Source organism: Peromyscus eremicus, chromosome 8b, assembly GCF_949786415.1.
Source record: "Peromyscus eremicus chromosome 8b, PerEre_H2_v1, whole genome shotgun sequence".
Taxonomy (NCBI): Eukaryota; Metazoa; Chordata; class Mammalia; order Rodentia; family Cricetidae; genus Peromyscus; species Peromyscus eremicus.
In genome coordinates this window covers 20,745,506-20,768,214 of record NC_081424.1, presented here as the reverse complement: position 1 = coordinate 20,768,214, position 22,709 = coordinate 20,745,506, and the positions used below count along the sequence as shown (strand labels likewise).

General features: G+C 38.1%; 1 protein-coding gene across 2 annotated transcripts in view; it reads left to right on the top strand.

Annotated features, from left to right (window-relative positions):
• The first annotated feature begins 4,822 nt into the window (after nt 1–4,822).
• LOC131918826 (membrane cofactor protein-like) overlaps nt 4,823–22,709 on the top strand; it is a 31,281-nt gene continuing 13,394 nt past the window's right edge. The window contains exons 1-2 of one of the 2 annotated variants that reach the window (XR_009381095.1): nt 4,823–4,982; nt 9,700–9,819. Coding sequence is in view for 1 of the 2 variants with exons in the window: in XM_059272995.1 (XP_059128978.1) it covers nt 4,889–4,982; nt 5,313–5,869 (651 nt within the window). In the remaining variant the exon portion in view is untranslated. Of the gene's footprint in view, nt 4,983–5,312; nt 6,002–9,699; nt 9,820–22,709 lie in introns of those variants that run through there. The other variant, XM_059272995.1, reaches the window with a different exon arrangement.

Genomic DNA, 22,709 nt, shown 5'->3' with positions numbered 1-22,709 from the left:
AATGACATTTTTATAAGGTAGCAGCAATGGTTCTTGGAGAGTTCTGCAGTAAGAAGCTGCTGGCACAATTTACAGTTACTGTCAGGAGCATTTACAGACAAAAGACATAGGCTAGGTGGTATTAACAAGAAAGTTGCCATGATTTGTATATTTGTTCCCTCCAAATTGATGTTTAGGCTTAACTGCCATTGGGATAGTATTAAGAAGTGGGATCTTCAAGAAGGGATAAATTGCCCTCATGAATGGACCAGTGTCACTGCTGTGAGTACTGGCTCTTTATCACAGAACAGCACCCCTTACAAAAGACAAGCTCAGCCACTTTTTTTCCTCTCTTGCCCTACCTTTACATTGTGGTCATATGCTGCTTTCTACCATGTTTTGATGCAACAGACCCTCACTAGATGCCAGGAATTTCACTCTGGACTTCTCAGCCTATCAAACTAGAAGCTTACACATTCCTGATAGTACCAATTCTCCAATATGTTGCATCCTGTTACAGCAATACAAAATGACTAAAGTAATGGTGCAATAGAAGGAAAATACCTTCACAGAGCTAAGGGATCATGGGGTGACAATTTTTGTTAGAGGACAGAAATAAGGTGGGGAAAAAACTTAGACAGTAGAAGGGAAGTTTTCCATTGTCTACTCCTCTATCCCCCACCCCCACCCCAGGGTCAGGCACACTCTAAGCTGACCTATGTAGATAGAGGCTTTAGGAGCGCTGAGCACCAGACTGCCATGTGGACACAGTCTGGAGAACAGTCTGCAAACACAGGCTCCAGGCTGGACCTCACAACAAGCCAAATAAAAAGCTTAGGGAATTAATAACTACCAGCTATGTCCTATTTAACAAAGTGATGTTCTTCATGTTGAAATGAAATGACATTCACCAAAATAAAATATGTAATTCATATATCTATATAGATATAGATATGATGAAGATGGAAATGTTCTAGATTCATAACAATGTTCATAACCATCTAACACTGGTATAAGAGCTGAAAGAGATATATTTGAACAGATATTTCTGCACTGATATTAATGAAAACAAACTATAAAAAGCTGTAATTTTGACATAAATACAAAAAGTGAGGAAAAAGAGTTAAAACACAAAAAATAGAGGTGATTCAAACAAATAAAATTAGAAATGGAAAAAGATATTACAACCAATTTCACAGAAATACAAAAGATCATAAAAGGTGGTTATGAACAATTATATGCCCCAAGATGGAAAACCTAGAAAAAAATGGATACATTCCTGACACAGGCAACCTTCTAAGATTGAATTCTGGAGGAACAGAAAAATAAAATAAATCAATAACAAGAGAGATTGAATCACTATTAAAAAGTCTGCCATGAAAGAAGTGCTGGGACCTGATAGCACTGCTGAATTCTACTAAGAATATGTACTATTCTTTAAAGTTTATATTTATCTGGCACATAAAGGTTGTACATATTAATGAGACATGAAGTTTCTACCAATGTATGTTGTATAATATTCCAGTAAGGTTATATATATTTACCTTATCCATAATTTATTATTTCTTTACGGTAAAAGCATTCTGAATTCTTTCACAGATTTGTGATGTTTTTTGTTCTTCATGGTCAATTTTGTCACTTATAGTCAATATGTATTACAATAGCAAATACAAGCTTTTTATTACTTTCTGTAACTTGGTAACCCACTACCATGTTCCTTGGCAGCTGGTAAAATAAGTCTACGCTCAACTATACTGTAAAAAATCAACTTTTTAAGGTTCTGCCTGTGAGACAGAGCATGAAGTACTGGTCTTTCTGTGCCTCGATTCCCCTCCACCAACCTGCTTTGTGCACTGCTGAAGGCTGGACCTAGAAACTTGCATTTCTGAGACAACAGTGCACCACTGACCTACAACCCAACCCCCTGCCTCTTGTCACTTAATATGATGATCTTCAGTCCCTCCACCCAGTGTCATAAAGACAACATTTCATTCTTTTTTTAAAAGAAAATATCTTTTCTGTATCATATATCCAATACTTTTTCTTTGCTATTCAATATTTTTTCTCATTTCTTGGCAAACTGGACAGCAATGACTGTAGAATACAAAGGTCTCATCAACACGCATGCTTCATTTGCTTTGGATACTGTCTTGGTCACTGTTCTATTGCTGTGAAGAGATACCATGGCCACAGCAATTCTTATGAAAGAAAGAGTTTAACTGGGGCTGGCTTACAGTATCAGAGGTTTAGTCCGTATCATCGTGGTTAACAGCATGGTGGTACACAGGCAAACGTGGTACTGAAGAGGTAACTGAGAGTTTTACAGGTGGATCTGCAAGCAGCAGGAAGAAAGAGACACTGGGGCCTGCCTTGTGCTTTTGAAACCTCAAAGCCTATCCCCAGTGACAAGCTTCCTCCAACAAGGCCACACCTCCTAATGATTTTCAAATAGGACCACTCTCTGATAACTAAGCATTTGAATATATGAGCCTCTGGGGGCTACTTTTATTCAAACCACAAATACATACTCAGTAGTTGTATTGCTAGTTCTGTTCCTGGACTTAGGGGTCATAGTCTGTGTACCAACAAACCAGATATAGCTGCCTGCCCTCAATAAGCCAATTAAATGAATCAATTAATAGTGAAAAACAGACTGAGGAAGAAGGACATAGAATTCCAGTGACTACCCTAAACCCATCTCCAGGGTTTCTGACATGAGGTAGGTTTTAAAGAGAAAGCAAATGCAAGAGAGAGCCTGGAGAGATGGCTCAGTGGTTATGAACACTTGTTGCTCTTACAAAAGACCTGAGTTGGGTCCTCAGCACCCACGTGCTGGCTCACAACTGTCTGTAACTCTAGTTCCAGAGGATCCAATGTCTTCTTCTGGGCACTGCACACATGTGATACACATACATACATAGGCAAATCACCCAAACACATAGAATTAAAATAAATCTTTTTACAAAGATAGGAAAAGCTATATGCAAATTAATAAATCTGATATACTGTATCAAGAGAATGACAATGATCCATATGTTAATATATTAGGCAGACAGAAGAAGCTAGATAAAATTCAGTAATCATGACTGCGTGAGGTGGTAGATATCTTAGTGATTACATTATAGTAATCATTTCACAATGTATATCAAGACATAATACTGTACATGGTAAATATATATTTTTGTCAACTACACTGCAGTGAAGCAAACAGGGGAGAAACCATTGATAGATCTAAAAAGAGTGACCAGGTCCTCAAATGTGTGTGAGACATTCACTGACAATATCAGCATCTTCAAGTTCTTCAGGGAGATTGTAATTTCCAAAGATTAAGCAGGCCGAGTCAAAGATATATCCTGTTAGGATTTATTTCTGTATCATCAGAAAGGGATTTTTTTTCCAGGAAGTACAATCTGGAAGACTGATTAGGCATGGGAAGTAGATGATTCGGTAGATGGTACTGAAATAAGTACCATCTTTTCACTTAGGATGTAGATGATGTGAATTACCAAGACAAATGTAACCAAAGAATCAGGTATGTGGAGAATGAGGGAATAAGATTGCTTGGAGAGGTGACACTCTACATATTCTCGGTGAAGGATACCAGTAGAAATATTTTACAGAGTATTCAGTAGAATTTATCACAGGAGTCATTAGTAAATTCAAATAAACAAAAAAAAAAGTATTTAACTTGGCAATTTGAGTTGATTATCTGTGTTGAGAACATTCTCAGTAGAGGTGAAGTCCACATTTTAGGAGCATTTGGGTATGTGTATTCCTTGTGCTTTCTTGGCTGTTTTAGTTATTTATTGTTTATTTATTTTTTTCTTCTGGTGTGTTTGCCTGCTTATTTTCTAAAGAGAGATGGATAGAGGAAGTGGAATTGGATGGGTGGGGAGGTAGGATCTAGAAGGAGATGAGGGAGTGAAAACCATAATAAGAATATTGTATAATTTTCAATAAAAAATAAATAAAACTCTAAAAAGGGGAAACAAGGACAAAAGGAAGGTCAAAAATGTTTCTAGGCTGATTTATTACAAATAAAATGAGGAAGAACTGGAAAAACGAAAGGAACATGGTATAAAGAAATGGGCACTGACATCAGACAACTTAAATTTGGGGCAGAGGGGGAATTTTGAAAGCTGTGATCAAGAAACCTTAGTCAATTAGGCCAACCCATGTTGGCTTGTCTCTCTGATAGATCCTTGCATGCTACAAGCAGATATTTTCTTGAAGAAGGAGGTACATCATGAAGGCATGGGAGTGAGTCTATCTACCTGGAGCTACTGTCCAGGGAAGCAAGTACTAATCATTAGTACTTAATGAGTTCTACTGTTCCAGGTGTCCAGTCTCTGTAGGCTGATTCTAAGGGCATTGTGATAGCCTCCCAAAGGGGTCCACAGCCGGATTCATTCCCTGTTGCCAGTAATATCATCATTACAGCATATGACATTTGCCTTTCTTCTTTCTTAATCCAGTTTTCCAAAATCCCTCACTTGAGCATTCTGGAATCTTTCAAATAGACTCCATGCACACACATACTTTCTTTAGGTTTGCTTAGGGACAAATTCAGACAGAAAGTGCCAGTAATACGTCATCTAGGAATCAGTCTTCAAAAGTAAATCCCCTTGCTGATGAACAAAGATTAAACATTGCAGATTTAGACAACAACTAACCCAAATCCACTTTTCAGTGAGATTTGGTTGATATGTTGATAGACCCAGGCCAGCCAGTACTTTTGGTGACGTCCTTCCTGGGCGTGTCCCAGCCACGCCCATCAGTCTTCTAGCCTTGACGGTAGGTGGATATACGGATTGTTGCGTATGGTAATCAGACTGAGAAAGTCCCGCCCTAGACTTCTGTGTTTTTCAGCTCATTTAAATAAAGCCTGACCTGTTCAGCACTGAGCGGGATGCCTCTCCAACACCTCCCAGACCACTTTTCTGCTCAGTGCTTTCTTGTGACCCTCCTTGTGACCTTGCTGTCTACATCTTCTCATGCCTGTGGTAAGCCACCAACATTTGCAAACATGAAGCTCAAAGGCAATCCTAAAACCAGTTATGGGGTTGGGGAGCAAGTACAATATACATGTAGACCAGGATACATAAGACAACCTGCTTTCAACATCTCCAGTGTGTGTGCTGCAAACGGCCAGTGGTCACCCGTTTCAAAGAATGCTTGTTACAAAAAATCATGTCCAAGGCAAGATGATCCCGTAAACGGCCAAGTAAACTACCTGAACGGAAGTTCTGAGTTTGGTACACAAATTCAATACGTTTGCAATCCTGGATTTTACTTAATTGGTGAAGGAGTTCTATATTGTATTCTTCTTTCAGAATCAGATGTTCACTGGAGTGCTGAACCCCCAGTATGTTCAAAGATTTTGTGTCAACCACCTCCAAATATAACAAATGGAGAATTCTTCCCAAGTCACAAAGATGTATTTGAATATCATGAAGTGGCAACTTACCGATGTAACCACGTTCCTGGCGAGGATGAACTATCACTTGTTGGCGAGAGCAAGATTTATTGCTCTGAAAATAGATTATGGAGTGCTAACCCTCCTGAGTGCAAAGTGGTCAAATGTCCACGTCCCGTGATTCAAAATGGGAGACAGACATCAGGATTCAGCAAGAAATATTCCTATAGAGCAAAGGTCATGTTTGAATGTAACCAGGGGCTTTTCCTCCATGGGAGCGACATCGTCATGTGTGAGGGTGACAGTACATGGCAGCCACCAATTCCAACCTGTCGGAGTGAGCCACCTCCTCCCCCTCCCACAACACCTTCCAGTATAGGTGTTCCAAACTCTACCAAAGGAGCACCACTTGATTTTGGAGATTCAAAGGGATGGATCATTTCGCTGATAGTGATGGCCGTGTTGGAGCTATAGTAATTTGCATTAGCTATTCAAACATCCTCAAAGGGAGGAGAAAGGAAAGAGGAAGAAACTGAAAATGTCACCTGCCAGAATAAATTAACTATTCTAAGCAGAGCAGGTTGAGTGGTTTCCACACACTTTTATATTCTTTTTTTTTTTTTAGATTTATTTATTTATTTATTATGTATACAGTGTTCCGCCTACATGCATGCTTGCAGGCCAGAAGAGGGCACCAGATCTCATTACAGATGGTTGTGAGCCACCATGTGGTTGCTGGGAATTGAACTCAGGACCTCTGGAAGAGCACCCAGTGCTCTTAACCTCTGAGCCATCTCTCCAGCCCTATTCTTATTTTTTAATACTATTAAAAAATCTCCAGATATACAATAACTGTTCTGTAATTTCTCTCTCGTAGATGCAACTGTTCAGTCATAATGGGAATGTAATGGGAGCATAATGTGCCTTGAACGTCACTATTCTTTGATACTTTTTGAAGTTGAGTTAGGAACATATTTCCTATTTACCCTTAAATAAAACATGTAAACACACACACACACACACACACACACACACACACACACACACACTATCTTTGGCAGTATTAGTGCATAAAAATTGTAAGATCTGTGCACTATGCAGTTCAAAATAACACTATCTTTCATTAATAAATGATGATTTGAGGGTTTTTTTGCACAAGCACTAATGCTAACTCTTTATGTTCATTCTTTTTATGTGTGAAAATCCTAACATAACATGCAATTTTCATTTAAGAAAGCACTTACAAGTATAAATACACTGTGTCAACTTTTAGTCTTTAAAACCATATAATCTGAAATGTAAGACTAGGACAAGTTTGGTTTCCTTGACTAGGAATATTATAAAATTTTCATAAATTAATCAGTGACATTCTTTTTCATTTTTGTGGTTTTGTAATATCATTATTACTTATTTAAAAAAGCTTAAATGTTATGTATGGTACTTGTTTCTACCTTAATAAACACCAGTAAATGAGTATAAAAGTTCAGTAAGATTTCAGAATCAGATGTGTACCTCTAAGAGTTAGCATAGCTTAAAATCCATAGTACAATTGGCTCTTGGTTCCAAGTGAATGACTTGACCTTGTGTTTTCCTTAAAGAAAATTTCATATATTCAGTAACCCACTTTAAGACCTGGCTATGGGTGGTTCTAACCCCTCTCCAATATACAGATATCTTATTTTAATCATGTCATCAATAAGTAGGTTGTTTCATATAGAGTAAATTCAAACTCAACTTGTATCAGAATCTAGTCTACTTACAACAGCTTTCCATTAGAAGCACTCAGATCTGGAGTATCAGTTCTTATTTTATCTCCTGAAATGCTGGAAGTCAAGCAACATAGTTCACAAGGAACAGCAATAATCTTAAAATAAACTAATAACATTTTAACTGACTATTTTATGCTTAAATAGATTTTACTCTTACACCAAACATTTTGATCCTAACACTGAAAAAAGATTTCAATTCATTATTGATATTTGAGATTTTGTTTGACAAATAATTTACCATAGTGTGAAATCACACTAATTTTCTAATAAAAAAGTTCAAATAAAAGGAAAAGAAACATATTTGGATTAAAAGATTTTAAGAGCAAAAATACAGCATATTGACAATTTTCATACACTGTGGCAGTAATTTTTTATTTTATTAAAAACTAGCTCTTCAAATCTGTTGAGAATATGTCTGTACATCTGACCTTGGACATAGCAGTGTAGGTCTGTAATCTCATCTACACCTGAGGCTGAGGAAGGAGGTTATAGTATTTAAGGACCAAGTTGGGTTACAGAGTGAGTTGAAGGCCAACACAGGTAACTCTTTACTCTTCAAAAGTAAAAAGAGTGTTAGGGATATAGCTGAGCAGTACAGTGCTTGACTGGCATTCAGTCCCCAGTAGCAAACACACATACACATACACACACACACACACACACACACACACACACACACACACACCATCTTAATTTCTCAAGAGGTCCCTGGTCCCTGGCTTCTGCTTGACCAAATTTGATTGACCTAAGTGATCTGTTCCCACTACCAGTGTGCACAGCCATTACCATGACTGCTCCTCAGTAGTCTTTTAAAGCTAGGAAGTTAACACTCTTCTCCTTGACCATGCTCAATATACAGTTGCCCACCAGATTGTTTGAGTGTTATTTAGACATCAATTACCACTAATTAAAACAAGGTTCTTCCACTCCTGTCTTGAAGGGATTCAGCTACCAGAACATCTGGATTGAAAGAGGCATCCATGCCAGCTGCCATAATACTCCAAAACTGTGAGACCATATTACTCAACAAAGGCTGCTGAACTGGCAATGTGTTTTAGAATTTAATTGGACATATTGTTCTTAATCCCAGCTGCTGACTAGCTAAAGTTTCATGGAGCTAACCTAACACAAATATTCAAGACACACACAAATATGTACACATATTTACACAAACACACATATATACATACACATATGTACATAAATATGCATATGTATTGTCTCTGTATAATCTTGATTCAAGCTTGTCTCTTGGAGGGATGCTGTCATCATGACTTTCCTCCCCTTCATGAGATTTCTCAATATACTAACTAATGGACTTAAATATTTCCTGAAAGTTCTAACCCTGTCTTAGAAGATCCCACATATCTCAAGGTTTTAAAGTTTCTTATTAAACTGAATAAGAACAAAGAGGAAGAGAGGTGATGGGGAGAAAGAAACATAACATAGTGAAAGAGCTAAAAAAAAAAAAGACATAAATTGCTGGGCAGCAGTAGTTCACGCCTTTAATTCCAGCACTCGGGAGGCAGAGGCAGGCAGATCTCTGTGAATTCGATGCCAGCCTGGTCTACAGAGTGAGATCCAGGACCTGCACCAAAACTACACTTTTGAGAAACCCTGTCACGAAAAAAAAAAAAAAAGTCAATTGTTTCAAATGCAAGAGATGATTAAATAAACTATAAAATTAACAAGTCTGTAGAGGCATAAACTTTATTTAATATGAAGTATATAAAGCATTTTTTATTTCACTCTTGTATTCTAGGCTAACCTTAAACTCATGATATTCATGACTGAGCCCCCATATACTAAGATTATAGGTACACACCACTGCAGTTGGCTGCACAAAGAGTTCATAAGAGCAATGAAGTGCTCAAATTTAATTTTTTTTTAAAAATTAAGGCACAAAATAAAGGGTGATCATAACTATGTTAAATAAAAACTTGGAAGGCAGTAAATGTTTTTAAGTGTTATCAGTGCTTTTCCAATCATCCCTAGAGTGATAATGTTATGATTTGAATATGAAATGTACACAACAGCCTTTTTTTGTAGAATATTTGATCCACTGCTGATGGTATTATTTTGTAAGGTTCTGGAAACTATAGGGTTGTGTCTAACGGAAGGACATGTCATTAAAGTCATGTTCTTGGGAGCGACTGCATCATGTCCCAGTGTTTACAATGGGTCTTAAGAAAATGAGACCACACCAACCAAAGCATTTTGGCAAGAGAAGAATTTTGCTTCTGCATAGGAGTGCGTAGTGACACTTAAGCAAGGAAGCAGGGTGGCATGTGCAGGAGGGAGGCCAATTGGGTTTCTGTGTCTAATGTGATGGGGTCCTTATTCTGAATGGTCAGGGCTCAGCCACAAAGTCTTAAATAATGACTGGGGGACTCTTTTAAAAGATGGAAATTATTAAATTATTATGTCTCTTAACTTTTGATAGACTAGACAGAACAACTTAGATTTCCCATAACAGGACTCTCTCTCTCTCTCTCTCTCTCTCTCTCTCTCTCTCTCTCTCTCTCTCTCTCTCAGGAAGGAATGTCAAATGTCTCTCATCTCATCCTTCCCATCACCACCACCACCACCACAATGGTCTTCTCAAGCACATTGGTCAAGAAACAATGGGCTGGGACTTTTGAAAAGTGAGCAGAAGTAAGTCTTTCCTCCAATACTCTGACCAATACTCTGTCACAGTGATGGAAGAGTAACCAGGAGAGAAAACTGATGCCTGCAATGGGACTGTTGCTATGACCAAACCCAACCATGTGGTTTTTAGTTACTTGTTACCAGTTTTCTGGAATTGAGAAAAGTTTGGAGACACAGATTAGAAAAGCCATAGAATTTTATAAACAGAATGGACAATTCTGGATGATCTCAGATAAGAATGATACAAAAAAATTGACCAGTGGTGGCCTGTGAGGCAGTCCATCAGGAAAAGTTGTTTGTCACGTAAGCCCAGTCACATGATTGATTATTGGGACACACGTTAAGAGGGAGGAAGAGAACTAGTTCCACAAAGTTGTCTTATGGAGTCCACACATGAGCCACTATGGCCGTGCTCCTGTGCCCAAAGGTCTTGCATCCTTCCAATCCATGTTACTCTTCTCTCATCTCTTCATTTTGCAATGAGACACTTTACTCTGCTCCTTCATATCTGGGGCTTATGTAACCTGCATTTCATTTTACAGGAGCTCAGAGATCAGAGATTACCTGGATTCTCAGAGGAGACTTTGAACTTAAGACTCTTGAAATGATGTTGGAATTGTGATGACTTAGGGGACTCCCAGAGAGGGACTAAATGCATTTTGCAATATGATTTGAGGAGGAGTCAGCATATGAAATGTCCCCACAGACTCAAGTGTTGAATGCTTGGTTCCCAGCTCCTAACATTATTTTGAGAGTTTCTAGAAGGTGAAGTGAGGACCTGTTGGAGGTAATGGATCACTGGAGACATTTGCAAATGAGACTTGGTCTCTGGTCCCTTCCTTCATGTTTCCTATCTACTCTGCGGGAATGAGCCCCATCTTCATAGGCTCCTGCCACCAAAATATTGTACCCAAGTTTGTGAAATCAAGCAATCATGAGTTGACTCCTCCTAAAGTGAGCCAAAATAAATACATCCACTCTAAGTTGTTATGTCAAGTATTTTATCACAGTATTATATATATCTACTGCACATGTAAATACAAATAGATTGCATATGTGATATATGCATGTGTATGTGATATGTGCATATGTTAAACTTGACTTTATAAAATACAAAGACTAGGAACAAACTTCCCATCTAATTCCAATACCCACTCTGCTGAGTACCAGTCTCTATTTTCTCTCTCACTCCTCTTAGCATCACACTTCCGTTGCAATAGATTCATTTAGAAAAATACGTGACTTTGGTGCCCATATCATATAAAAGAGCCCATAGAATCCCCTACTTTTCCTCATATTTACAGCCCTAAAAGTTTAGTACAAACAGGTCAGTAACTATATCCTCAAGGTCCGGATGCATTGCTAATGCTATGTCCAGAGTGAGAACTCACTCTAGCGATGGGCTTTCTTTTCAAGCAACATCAGCTTGGTTCATGTTTAGACTACATTTTTTTAAATGGAATGGGATTCAGACATAACTAGTATCTGTGCAGACTGGGAATGTTTATCTCTAAAATCAGAAACAATTGATTGACTTTGGAGTATGAACTCTGCACTTTCTGTGGAAAATACAACCATACAAACACCAAGTGAAATCCCAGTAATTCTCACCACCTGCCACAAGAGGACACTGTTACTGACAATGTGACCTAAGTCCTTCAGTCCCTAATGCAAGGAAGGCCTCAGGCAAATCCCATACCTCTCTGATGAGCCACTGAGACTGTAATAAGAATTTAGTTAGTACAAAAAAGCCAATTCCTCATACCTTGTCATACTAAAGTGCCAAGAGCCATCCTCAGCGATGAACAGGTCCCAGCAGAGTATGTAAGGAGTTGGTGGGGGCCAGAGGTGAGCCAGGCAATAGTGATGGTGAGAATTTTTCAACTTGACTGACTAGTAGCCAGAGTGCTTCTTTATTTATACAGAATTTAGTAAGAAAGGATACATCATGTTGTTTCAAAACATAGATCATAACATTTCTGTTTTTTGGACATGTATTTCACTTCCTTTTGCTCATCTTTTAGTCATCATTAGTAAGCTATGACAGAACAGAGTTATCATTTCCAATCATTTTCCTTTAAGTTTTGACATCATTGATAAGCAGAGCAATCATTTTTACTAATTTACCCCATAACCCAATTTTTAAGAATCTAGAGGCATATAACAGCCTGTTCTCAGGCTAGTAGCTTTTGTGGTTACAAGGATACTAGACCAAAACAAAATCTTCAAGCCAGCCTGGGTGTATTGCCACATCTCAAGCTGTGCATCATTAACTCATAATGGTCAGAGTGCCCAAGAAAAATCCTCAGGCCAAAGCTGCTGCAGTTATTATTCAACTTCTGGCATAAACACAATGTTTATATTTTATATCCTTATAGAATTTGTCTATATGTCTAATCCTGGAATTCTGCTGTTAATGGTCATATGACACCACAGTGGCTCTGTATCTGCTAACGTTTCTAAGAAAGGGAGATCCTGACATCTCATTCTTTTATCATCTTCCACTCCATACTTTGATCATCAATATAAGTCTCTGTGTAAGGCTGAGGTAACTTCAGCTAATCTAACTTTGTTGCTGTATATGCCACATAATTGCCTGAGTGTGTAGTGGCAAGAGGCTTGCAATCTGAACTCTGGCCATCTCTTATAGCCCACTGAATCTTGTTGACCTTTTTAAGTTTACTTTGTTCTGATTGTCTTGTCCTGAGTAAGTACAGGGGCAGATGTTTTAAAAAATATCTCAGAACCTCATAAAGAGACCTCTGGCTTCTTTATGTGTATAACAACCTCCAAGGCATGAGAAAGACTTTCAAGTAGATAAAGATATTTCTCTAAAAGCAAGAGCGGTAGTATGCTCAGGACTTTCCTGGGGAAGCTTGGAAGCATTGCTCCTTGGAGAAGGCATAAATGACTAATACGAAACTTTCCATCAATCCAATATCCTCAAATTGTACAAATATTAAAAGTGTCCCAAGTATGCAACAGGTAGAGAAGAAAATCAAAAGGTGGCATGGCAGCCATCACGTGGCTCAGCTTTGCTGGATCTTTGTCAAGCAGTTATTGTGGTGATGCATTGTGTTCGCCAATATATTGTGCACCCTAATAAAGCTTATCTGATGATCAGAGAAAAAAGTTAGCCACTGTATTAAACAGAAGTTAGGAAACAGTAGCACATGCCTTTAATCCTAGCATTTAGGAGGCAGAGATCCATCCAGGCCTCTGTGAGTTCAAGATCACACTCGGGAACAGAGCCAGGCATGGTGACATACATCTTTAATCCCAGCACTAACCATAGAGGTCTAGAGGTCTGTACAGACAGACAGAAAGTGATGTAGTTGTGTGGAGAAAGGAAGTGAGATGCAGAACAGAAAGGCATATAAGGGTGGGTGTACAGGAAGTAGGTCTCTTTGGCTGAGGATTTCCAAGTGGTAAGAATATGGCTGGCTTCTTTCTGCTTTTCTGTTCTCTCAGTTTTTACCCCAGTATCTGGCTCTGGGTTTTTTATTAATAAGATTATTTAGCAATTTGTCTTACAAGCTGTGCTGGCTTTATGACTTCTGCCATTCCCATCAGATATGGCTGTGCCACTAAAGAAATAAAGAAACAAGGAGGAGTGGGAAGCATGGGGAAAAAAAAAGAAACGTACTGAGTATAAACAAATTTTTAAAGGCCTAAAAATTAAAACGACTTTCTCTGTTGGTAGTCATGGGATGTATACTCCCTCACCACACTTCAGATACTCTGGAAATGGTGTCAGTTTCTGTAGAGAACACAGTGTTTCTACTGTTGATTAAAAGAAATCTATCCTAAGAGGACATGAGAGCTGTGAACACAGACTGACTGTACTCAGTGAATCACTCACATTTTTGTTTTCTTGTGCCATTTATTTCTTTTCCATGGGGGACCAAGGCACTTGTTTTTCCAAAGCATCTCCCTAGTTCTACTTCTTATAGTTAGTTCCTAAAACTTAACAGACAAGGCTTTTAAGAAATAAAGTCTCTCCTTTGAAAAGAAGGCAGCTGTTCCACAATGAAAGATGATGTTCCATTTAATGTTTCTGCTCAACTCCATGAATTTGCTGCTTTCACTATGCATGTTACTTAGTGCCAGCTCCAACAACTTGTTTGTCAGGAAATATTTAATTGAATAACAGTGCTCTAGTAAAACATTTGAAATGACTTAGTGATAGGCGCTCCTGGACATAGAAAATTCTAGATACAGAAGTATATTATGTAGCACTTGAAAATATGATATCCCTGTGTATTGAGGGAAGGTAGATTTGTGAGCAAAAAGGCTATTTACAGTGCTTTTGAGTGATTACTAGCTAGCTCAAGGCTGAAGCATAAAAATTTTCAAAGCTAGTGTATTTAATTGGCCAGCAATCCACAGATGATCCATAAATCCTTTGACACAAAGCAATGCAGACTTGTAGACCAAATGAGAGGGATTCAAAAAAAATTAAGGAGCAGCAAGAATAATGAGGGAGAACACATTAGATGCTCAGAAATCCTCAGGATTGGATCAACCAAATCACAAGCTAAAATCTTATGCCTTGTGCCCCACACACACTTCACAGTCACCATTCAAATAAATTTTAGGACTTGTGTTTCTATTATCCTTTCCCTATGCCACTAAATTGCTTTTAGTTATAGTATTATTCTCCATATTACCACACTAAATTATTGCCAAGCCTTTTTCTTTAGGGTTAACAATACTATGTCATTATAAAAACTTGCTTTCTTTTAGTTTCCTCTTAGCAAGCTAATTGATTTTTTTTAACAGTCTTAGTTAGGGAAGGAAGAGAAAATGAAAATGATGCAATTAATTTTCATATCAAAAACTAAAAAAAAAGTAAGTAAACATTTCCATTATGAAGTTTTAAAAGATGTACTACATGAGCTAAAGTGAAAGATAACTCAGCTAGCATTCTCAACTAGGGGAAAATATTAGAGTTTTATTTTAACAAATGTGTCCACCATTGCTTGGTATATGAGAAATAATTATATACATAAACAAAATTAACAATTGCATTAATTACACATATACAATTATAATTGTTGTGTATATTAATATATAAATATTAATTTAGACATGTACTTAATAACACAAAAACAGACGTGTCTAGATATATGACTGCATATACTGAATATATGTGTGTGTGTGTGTGTGTGTATCATATTATATAACTGTGTTTATTAAACAAAATATAAATTAAGGTAAAATTAAAATACTTTCTTCCCATATGAAGATCATTATTAATCTGGAATTCTGTAGAATCTCACCATCCTTGAAGCCAGGGTTATTCTATCAAGGCCATTTATTCTTACATCACATGGATTAAATAAATTTGTCTGCTAATAACAAAATGCAGGAAGCCCTGGTACTGATAGTAGGAACACCAGCAATGCTTCCCTGCTCCACCCCAGGTCAGTGTTTGGAGAAAGCTTCTCTAAACATGGTGCTTGAAGACAGAGTCTGAGATACAAGCACACTGGGCTCAGGTCAGGAGAACAGGCCCTTGCCTTGACCAAATCTGTCTGTCCTAACGTTTTAAACAGATTTCCTTTCTTTCTCAGATGGCTGTTTGTAAGACTAAAAAGAGGCTCTGAAGACAACGTTGGCAGTCATTCCTCAGACTGTTCATCTTATGTTTTAAGATAGGGTATTTCTCTGGCCTGAAACTCATCAATTAAGCTAGACCAGCTGGCCAACGAGCCTCATTGAGCCAAATATCCCTGCTTTCCCAGAATTCGGATTATGAGCAAGTGCCACGGTATCCAATGTTTTTTAAAAAAAAAATTATTTGGTGATCTGGAGATTGAACTCAAGACTTGTGCAAGCTAGAGTCTGTATTTCTGTCATTAGGTCCTTATTTGTATCTGGGAATTTTTCCCAAATCAGACAAAAATAAAAAAAAGGGAAGAACAGGACACAGTTGTGAGTAACACATTTTTTTGTGTGATTTGTCAAGATATTTTCATTACACGAGCCTCAGTTTCCATATGTTTGAGGTGAAGATAATAGTAGAGGCTATCTTATATTATATTATTATTAAATTAAATTAGCTGTTATAGGCATGCCCTAAGAAATACATGTCCTAAATTAAATATATTGATATGCATCAGCTAATAGAAAGAAACAAAGCTGACAAGGTCTCATGATTAGAGGAAGTCTGAAAATTCATTCTGCTCATTTACCAGCAAGGTCAAACCCAACTGGGTAGCACAGCCCTAGCATGCTATGATACCCATTTAAGGAGACATGGCTGTCAGTTGCTTCTGAATTTATAACACAGAAATAGAGTGCCTCCATGTATTATTATGTGAGCTGTACAGCAAAATATGGAGCTGCAGATGGAAAATACAGCCTGGACTGCACTATACTCTCCACATGTTAACTTAGCCACTCAAATGAAGGAGATCCCCAACTTACATTGAATAAATGAGTAAACAGTTTAGGATGGTTATCATCTACCAGAATAGAACTGAAACTCTGCAATCAATGTATACAACATATTAATGTGCCTGACTGCTCTAGAGGTAAGGGAACTACAGCTAAGACAGGTGAAACAACTAGCCTAGTTGTCCCACGGAGAGTCTGTGGACACATTAGATTTCATCCCTGTAGTGTAAAAAGTCTGAGCTCACTTCTGGGTTTCAAAAACCCACAGATTCCTGTATGGTGATATTTTATTTGTACTGAAATGTGATTTTATTTGTATGTTAATAAATAAAGTTGCCCGGGGGTCAGAGCTAATAGCAAGACATAGCAGAAGCTGGGCGGTGGTGGTGCACACCATTAATCCCAGCACTTGGGAGGCAGAGCTAGGCGGATCTCTGTGTGGTCAAGGATACAGCCAGCATGGAGACACACACCTTTAATCTCAATACCAACCATAGAAGACCTGGAGGTCTGTATAGATGGGCAGTGACGAGGAGGTCATATGGTTGGGTTTACAACCAATGAGAAGGCAGAATAGAAAGTCAATAAAAAAGGACAAACACACAGGATGTAGGTCTTTTGGCTGAAGAGGACAGCAGCAGCAGTGAAGGGTAAGGTTTTTATCTCTGACCCCTTGGGCTTTCATCTCTCTGCATTGGCTCTGTGTTTCTTATTTAACAAGACGGTTACATCTATAACCCTGGGCCCATTCCTGACACAGGTCTTAAAATTCTACCTATCCCCACCCTAGAAACTCTGCCATGGAAAACTCCACCCCCAAGAAACCCTATATAAGCCTGCCTTATGCTCAGTTATTTTCTCCTTTTCGCTCAGGCAGAGGCAGCCACCCTCTTGTGTCTTTCCCAATAAATCTCTTGTGTGAGGTTTGCTGTGCAGTGTGACTTTGTGGTATGTCTTGGCTCCTGATTTCCAGGATACCTTTCTCCTCAGAGCTATAAGCCTGTATTGGGGAAACCTTTCCCTTCAGAAACGTAATACTTGCAATACCCTCTTTTATGACACTATGCAATATTGAGTTTATTTCTGCACAGCTATTATATCTCTCCTTCACTACAGGAATGTTTTTCTATGAAGAAATTGTGGGTCACTTCTTAGATGATGTGTACACAAGTCAGTGTGGGTTTCATAGGAACACAGAAAAGCTGGATGTCATAAATTAAGAAGATCAAGATCTCAACTTCTCTTCCTTTAAACTATTTTGCTCATAGCTTCTTCAGGTGTCTTCATCTGTTTCATTCTCTTTTTCATATCTGCTTCTATGGTGATCCTAATGTGTACATCTGTACAGAGACTTTCAATGTCAACTTCAACACTAACATATACCATCTGCCTTTAACTCCGTCTCCTCATTCAAATTCTGAACTTCATGGAGCTCACTGACATCTCTTTGCAAGTTAACCCACTCAAGAATATTCCAACATATTTACTTGTGTCTGCTTGTCAGTTCTGTCAGGTGTTGTACGGCACTTTGTTCTGAGGTTAAAAGTCTTCTATCTTGGAGGGAAACTTGTCACGACCCGGGGATATAAAAGAAAAAAAAAAATTTAAAGAAAGGAGATTATTTTAGGACAGGATATTTATAAGGAGGTGAAACAAAAGATTATTTCAGTGTTTCGGGGGTGGGTAGGTGAAACCTTCTATCCTACAAGGAAGTTCCATTAAGACAGGAAGTAAATAACTCAAAAAATTTCAAGAAGTTCCTGAAACTGATAAGATTCACTAGGTTCTTGCTACTCCAAGAGCATAACAGCAGGAAAGACTGTTGGGAATCACATGTACACAAGCCAAACTACAAAGAAGACATCCAGACAAGCACAGCTGGAAGAAGCAGCTGAGCTGCCTAAAAGAAGGACCATTGCAACTGAGCTACATGGAACGGACACTCTTCAATCTGAGCTGCCTGTAGACTGTGCAGTGTACTCCAGGCTTCCAGCCTTGGTGAGCTGTTACCTGTGCTGGGGTGGGCTTTTATGGATGCAGTTGTCTTTGAGTAATTTTCTTTTCTGTAAGTAAACTCTCACTTGTATTCCTTTATATAACCCCAATAAAACTCATCAGTTCACCAGAAGGAAGGAAGGGAGGGAGGGAGGGAGGAAGGAAGGAAGGAAGGAAGGGAGGGAGGGAGGGAGGGAGGAAGGAAGGAAGGAAGGAAGGAAGGAAGGAAGGAAGGAAGGAAGGAAGAAATTAAGTGAATAATAATAATAATAATAATAATAAACAAAAGCTGTCTTGTAAGCAGTCCTGGTGTTTCCTGACCCTGCTGAGGCACTTCTCTGTATTTCTCTATTGAATGCAATTCCCTGGTAATGAGATCCCCAAACTGGACTGGAATTTATCACTCCATTTTTGACTGTGGCTCCCTTCGGCCTGGTTTCCACAGATGGCTCAGAAAGCAAGTGTGATATCACTTTTTATTCTCATTTTTATTTGTTTTTCCCTATTACCATAGTTCTTTTGCAAATACTATTTCAAGTTATCCATTCCACCTAAAAATCTTGTTTTTAACCATTTTCTCAGGCAGGAACATTCATTCACATTTCCCCACATAAAGCATCTACTTACTCTTTGTCCAATTTTCCTTTGTCATCAGTGTGTCAACTTGTTTTTAATAGTTTTTTCTAATAGTTTGCACAGCATTGCTTTGTCAGATTTGTTTCAAACAGAGCAAACTTAAAATGAAATTAAAACATGAACCTTCTTATTGGGGTTTAGATATAGTCTTGAATGTATGTGTTCACACAGAAAGCTGAATTTTTTTTTATTTTTTTGTTTTACTGAAAACAGATTCTTCTTTCATACAATACATCTCTCCCACAGTTGCTACTTTCTCCACTACTTCCAGCTTTCCCCCCTCTGCCCCAGATCCACCCCTTCTCTATCTCCCTTTAGAAAAAGAGCAGGCCTCTAAGAGACAACAACAAAACAAGATACAGTAAGACAAGAACCTCTCACATCGAGGCTGGACAAGGCAACTCAACAGGAGGAAAAGACTCCCAAAAGCAGGCAAATTAATCAAAGACACACCTGTGCCCATAGTTGAGAGTACCACAAAAACATCAAGCGAACAGCCACAACATATATGCAGAGGACCTGGTGCAGACCAATAGAGACCCTGTGCTTGGCACTTCAGTCCCTGTGATCCCATATGCACCCTGCTTCACTGAATCAGTGGGCCATGTGTTCTAGTGCCCTCCATCCCCAGTTTCTGGCTACTTTGACTAAAGCCACAATAAACATAGTTGAGTAAGAGTCCTTGTGGTAAAATAAAATGTACTTTGGGTATATGCCCAAGAGTGGTATAACTGGGTCTTGATTTTCAATTTTCTGAGGAAACTGCCATATTGATTCCCTTAGTGGCTGGTCGAGTTTGCACTCCCACCAGTGATGGAGGAGTGTTCCCCTTGCTTTATATCCTCTCCAGCACTCGCTACCACTTGTGTTATTGATCTTAGCCATTCTGACAGGTAAGATGGAATCTCAAAGCAGTTTTTATTTGGATTTCTCTGAAGACTAAAGGTGGTAAACATTTCTTTAACTGTTTCTCAGTGAGTTGAAATTCCTCTATTGAGAATACTCCGTTTAGATCTGCACCCTATTTTGAATTGGATTACTTGCTTTTTTTTGATGTCTAGTTTCTTGAGCTCTTAATGTATTTTGGGTATTAATCCTCTACCACATATGGAGTTGGTAAAAAGCACTTTCCCCATTCTGCAGGCATGGTATCATCACCATCTATCCCTTATCAGAGATCAAGTGATACTCTATCTAATACCCATTTAGCCTCCAAAACTAAGTTAAACAACCCTCTTTGCATTATAAAGTTTTAAGCCTCAGGTATTCTGTGATAACAAAGGAGAACAAACTAATACATCCTTCTTAATTTTTGGTTGAGGATTATTTCTTTAGCCAAGAAGTTTGCTCAGATGACTATAGTTAGGCAGTAAATTAAAACATCACAACATGTAAAGCCCAAGAAGCTGTGTGGCATTCAAAAAGCCGTTAGTGTAAAGTAGTACCACCTGAAAAATCTCATGAAACTGAGTCATCTTTCAGTACTGCAGGGAATTGATTGTGAGTTTGATAAGTTCAGTTCTAAATCTTAGTGTTATCATGAGGTCACTGGTAAAAGTTTTTTGTGTGGTAGGGCAAATAATGCAATGTATATTAGATGACTCTCATACAGCTAGGGCTGTATTTTTCACTTGTCCTATTACTTTGTTTTCAAAAATTTGTTTTATTTTAACAGTCATAACTTTCAGGAGTAAAGCAATATGGGAGGGGGTGTTTGGTTATAGCTTTAATCATGAAAATAAATCATAGCCACTCATATCACGAATCCAATTATACATCACATGATATTACTTTGTGTCATAAATTTTATATCATATTCCTTTATAAGGATCTTATAATATTTAAATTAACTCAAGCAGTTCCCATTGCATAATGCTGATTATGTATGCACATTTGCAGTAAACACTTTAAATTTATGTGTGTGCAATATGCATTTCTATATATACTATGTGTATGTATGAGTCTACAGAGACCAAAAGAGAGTGTCAGATACCCTGGAACTAGAGTTGCAGGTAATTGTGAGTCTCTCTGTAGGTGCTGAAGTCTAACTGAGATCCAATATAAGAGCAGCAAGAGCAGGATTGTACCATCTCTCCAAAACTGGACTTTTTCCAGACCTATATTCTACTATATATTAATTATAATATTACATGACATAATCTCCTCTTGTTTTGCTTATATGCTTTCCAGGTTTTTTTTTTTTTTGTCAATTTGACACAAGCTAAGAGTCATCTAAGAAGAGAGAATATCAGTTGAGGAATTGCTTCCAACTGATTGGCCTATAAGCATGTCTATGAGGCAATTTATTGAATAATAATTGATGTAGAAGGACCTCAACCCATTGTGGTGAGTTCCATGCTGGGCAGGTTGTCCTGCATTGTATATGAAGGCAAACTGAAAAGACAGTGAAAAGCAAGTCAGTAAGGAGAATTCTTCCATTATCAGTGCATCAGCTCCTACTTACAGTGTCCTGGCTTGAATGCTTTCCTTCACTTCCATTAATTATGATGAACTGTGATATGGAAGTGTAAGGTTAAATGACCCCTTTCCTCCAGAAATTGTCCTAAATGAGGCTTGCTTACAGTTTCAGAGGTTCAGTCAATTATCATCATGATGGAAAGCATGGCAGCATGCAGGCACACATGGTGCTGGAGCTGAGAGTGCTACATTTTGCCTTATGGGCAAGAGGAAATCAACTGACACACTAAGGGAAGCTTGAGCAAAAGAGACTTCCAAGCATGCCCCCACAGTGACATATTTTCTCCAACAAGGCCACACCTCCTAATGGTGCCACTCCCTGTGGGGGCCTTTTTCTTTCAATCCAGGTGCTTACATGAGAAGAAGCAGCATGGGGCATTAATTTAGTCTTTAAAATGAATTGAATATAAATTTTTCCTATTCTAGGCTTAGCTGTGTGATCTCTGACATATGAATATATATATGTATGTGTGTATACATATATATGTATATATACACATATATATTCACCTATACTGAATTTTTCACTTATCATTCTACCACATATATCTTTAAAATGAAGGATGATTTGTGATGATTTTTTTGTCCTTCACACTCTCTTGCATATTCATTTTGATTCCCACTGTCATCCTTCATCTGGACCCTCATCCCCAACTGTTTAAGTGCTGATATCAACAGGCTCCCATCTGTTCCCTAGGCCTCCAGGCTCCTTCTCATCAAAGCATGCCCCTGCCAAAATAACCTTTACAAACTATTTTAGTTCATGTGACTACCCACACCCCACCTCCAATTAGTCATCGGCTTCCGTTTTTCCCAGAGCAAAATTGCTAAAATATATTCCATAGATCATTGGTTCCACAAGATGCTTCTTGGAAACAAAGATCTGAGAACATATTGGAAAATACAGAACATTTTCTGCTTTGCTTGAAATTTCACAGTGAATGTTATTATATCAAAGCCTAAACTATTAACTTCTTACACTCACAAAATTTTGGCCTCAGAATCTCTAACTTCCTTGTCTAGTTTGGAATTCTTATAGCTTTACTAAAGATAAATTGTTCAAAAATGAGCTCTTGATTCTCCTAAACCCCTTTAAACTCATCCCTACTACTTTATCTCTATTCAAACCAAAGGTCATTTTAAGAAACTTCCTTAGAAGTCATTCATGATTTTTTTCTTGTTTCATCTTCTACTCTCCTTGACCACATCAAAATCAGGAGTAATTGAGCCTCCCTTCTTTTGAATTCAACACAAAATCACCCAATCATTTCCTATAAAATACATTAAAATCATTCTAGCCAAAATATTCATTATCATATTCTTATAAAACTTTAACAGATTTCTGAAAAGATATCTTTCCATTCACCCTGATCATCAAACATTCG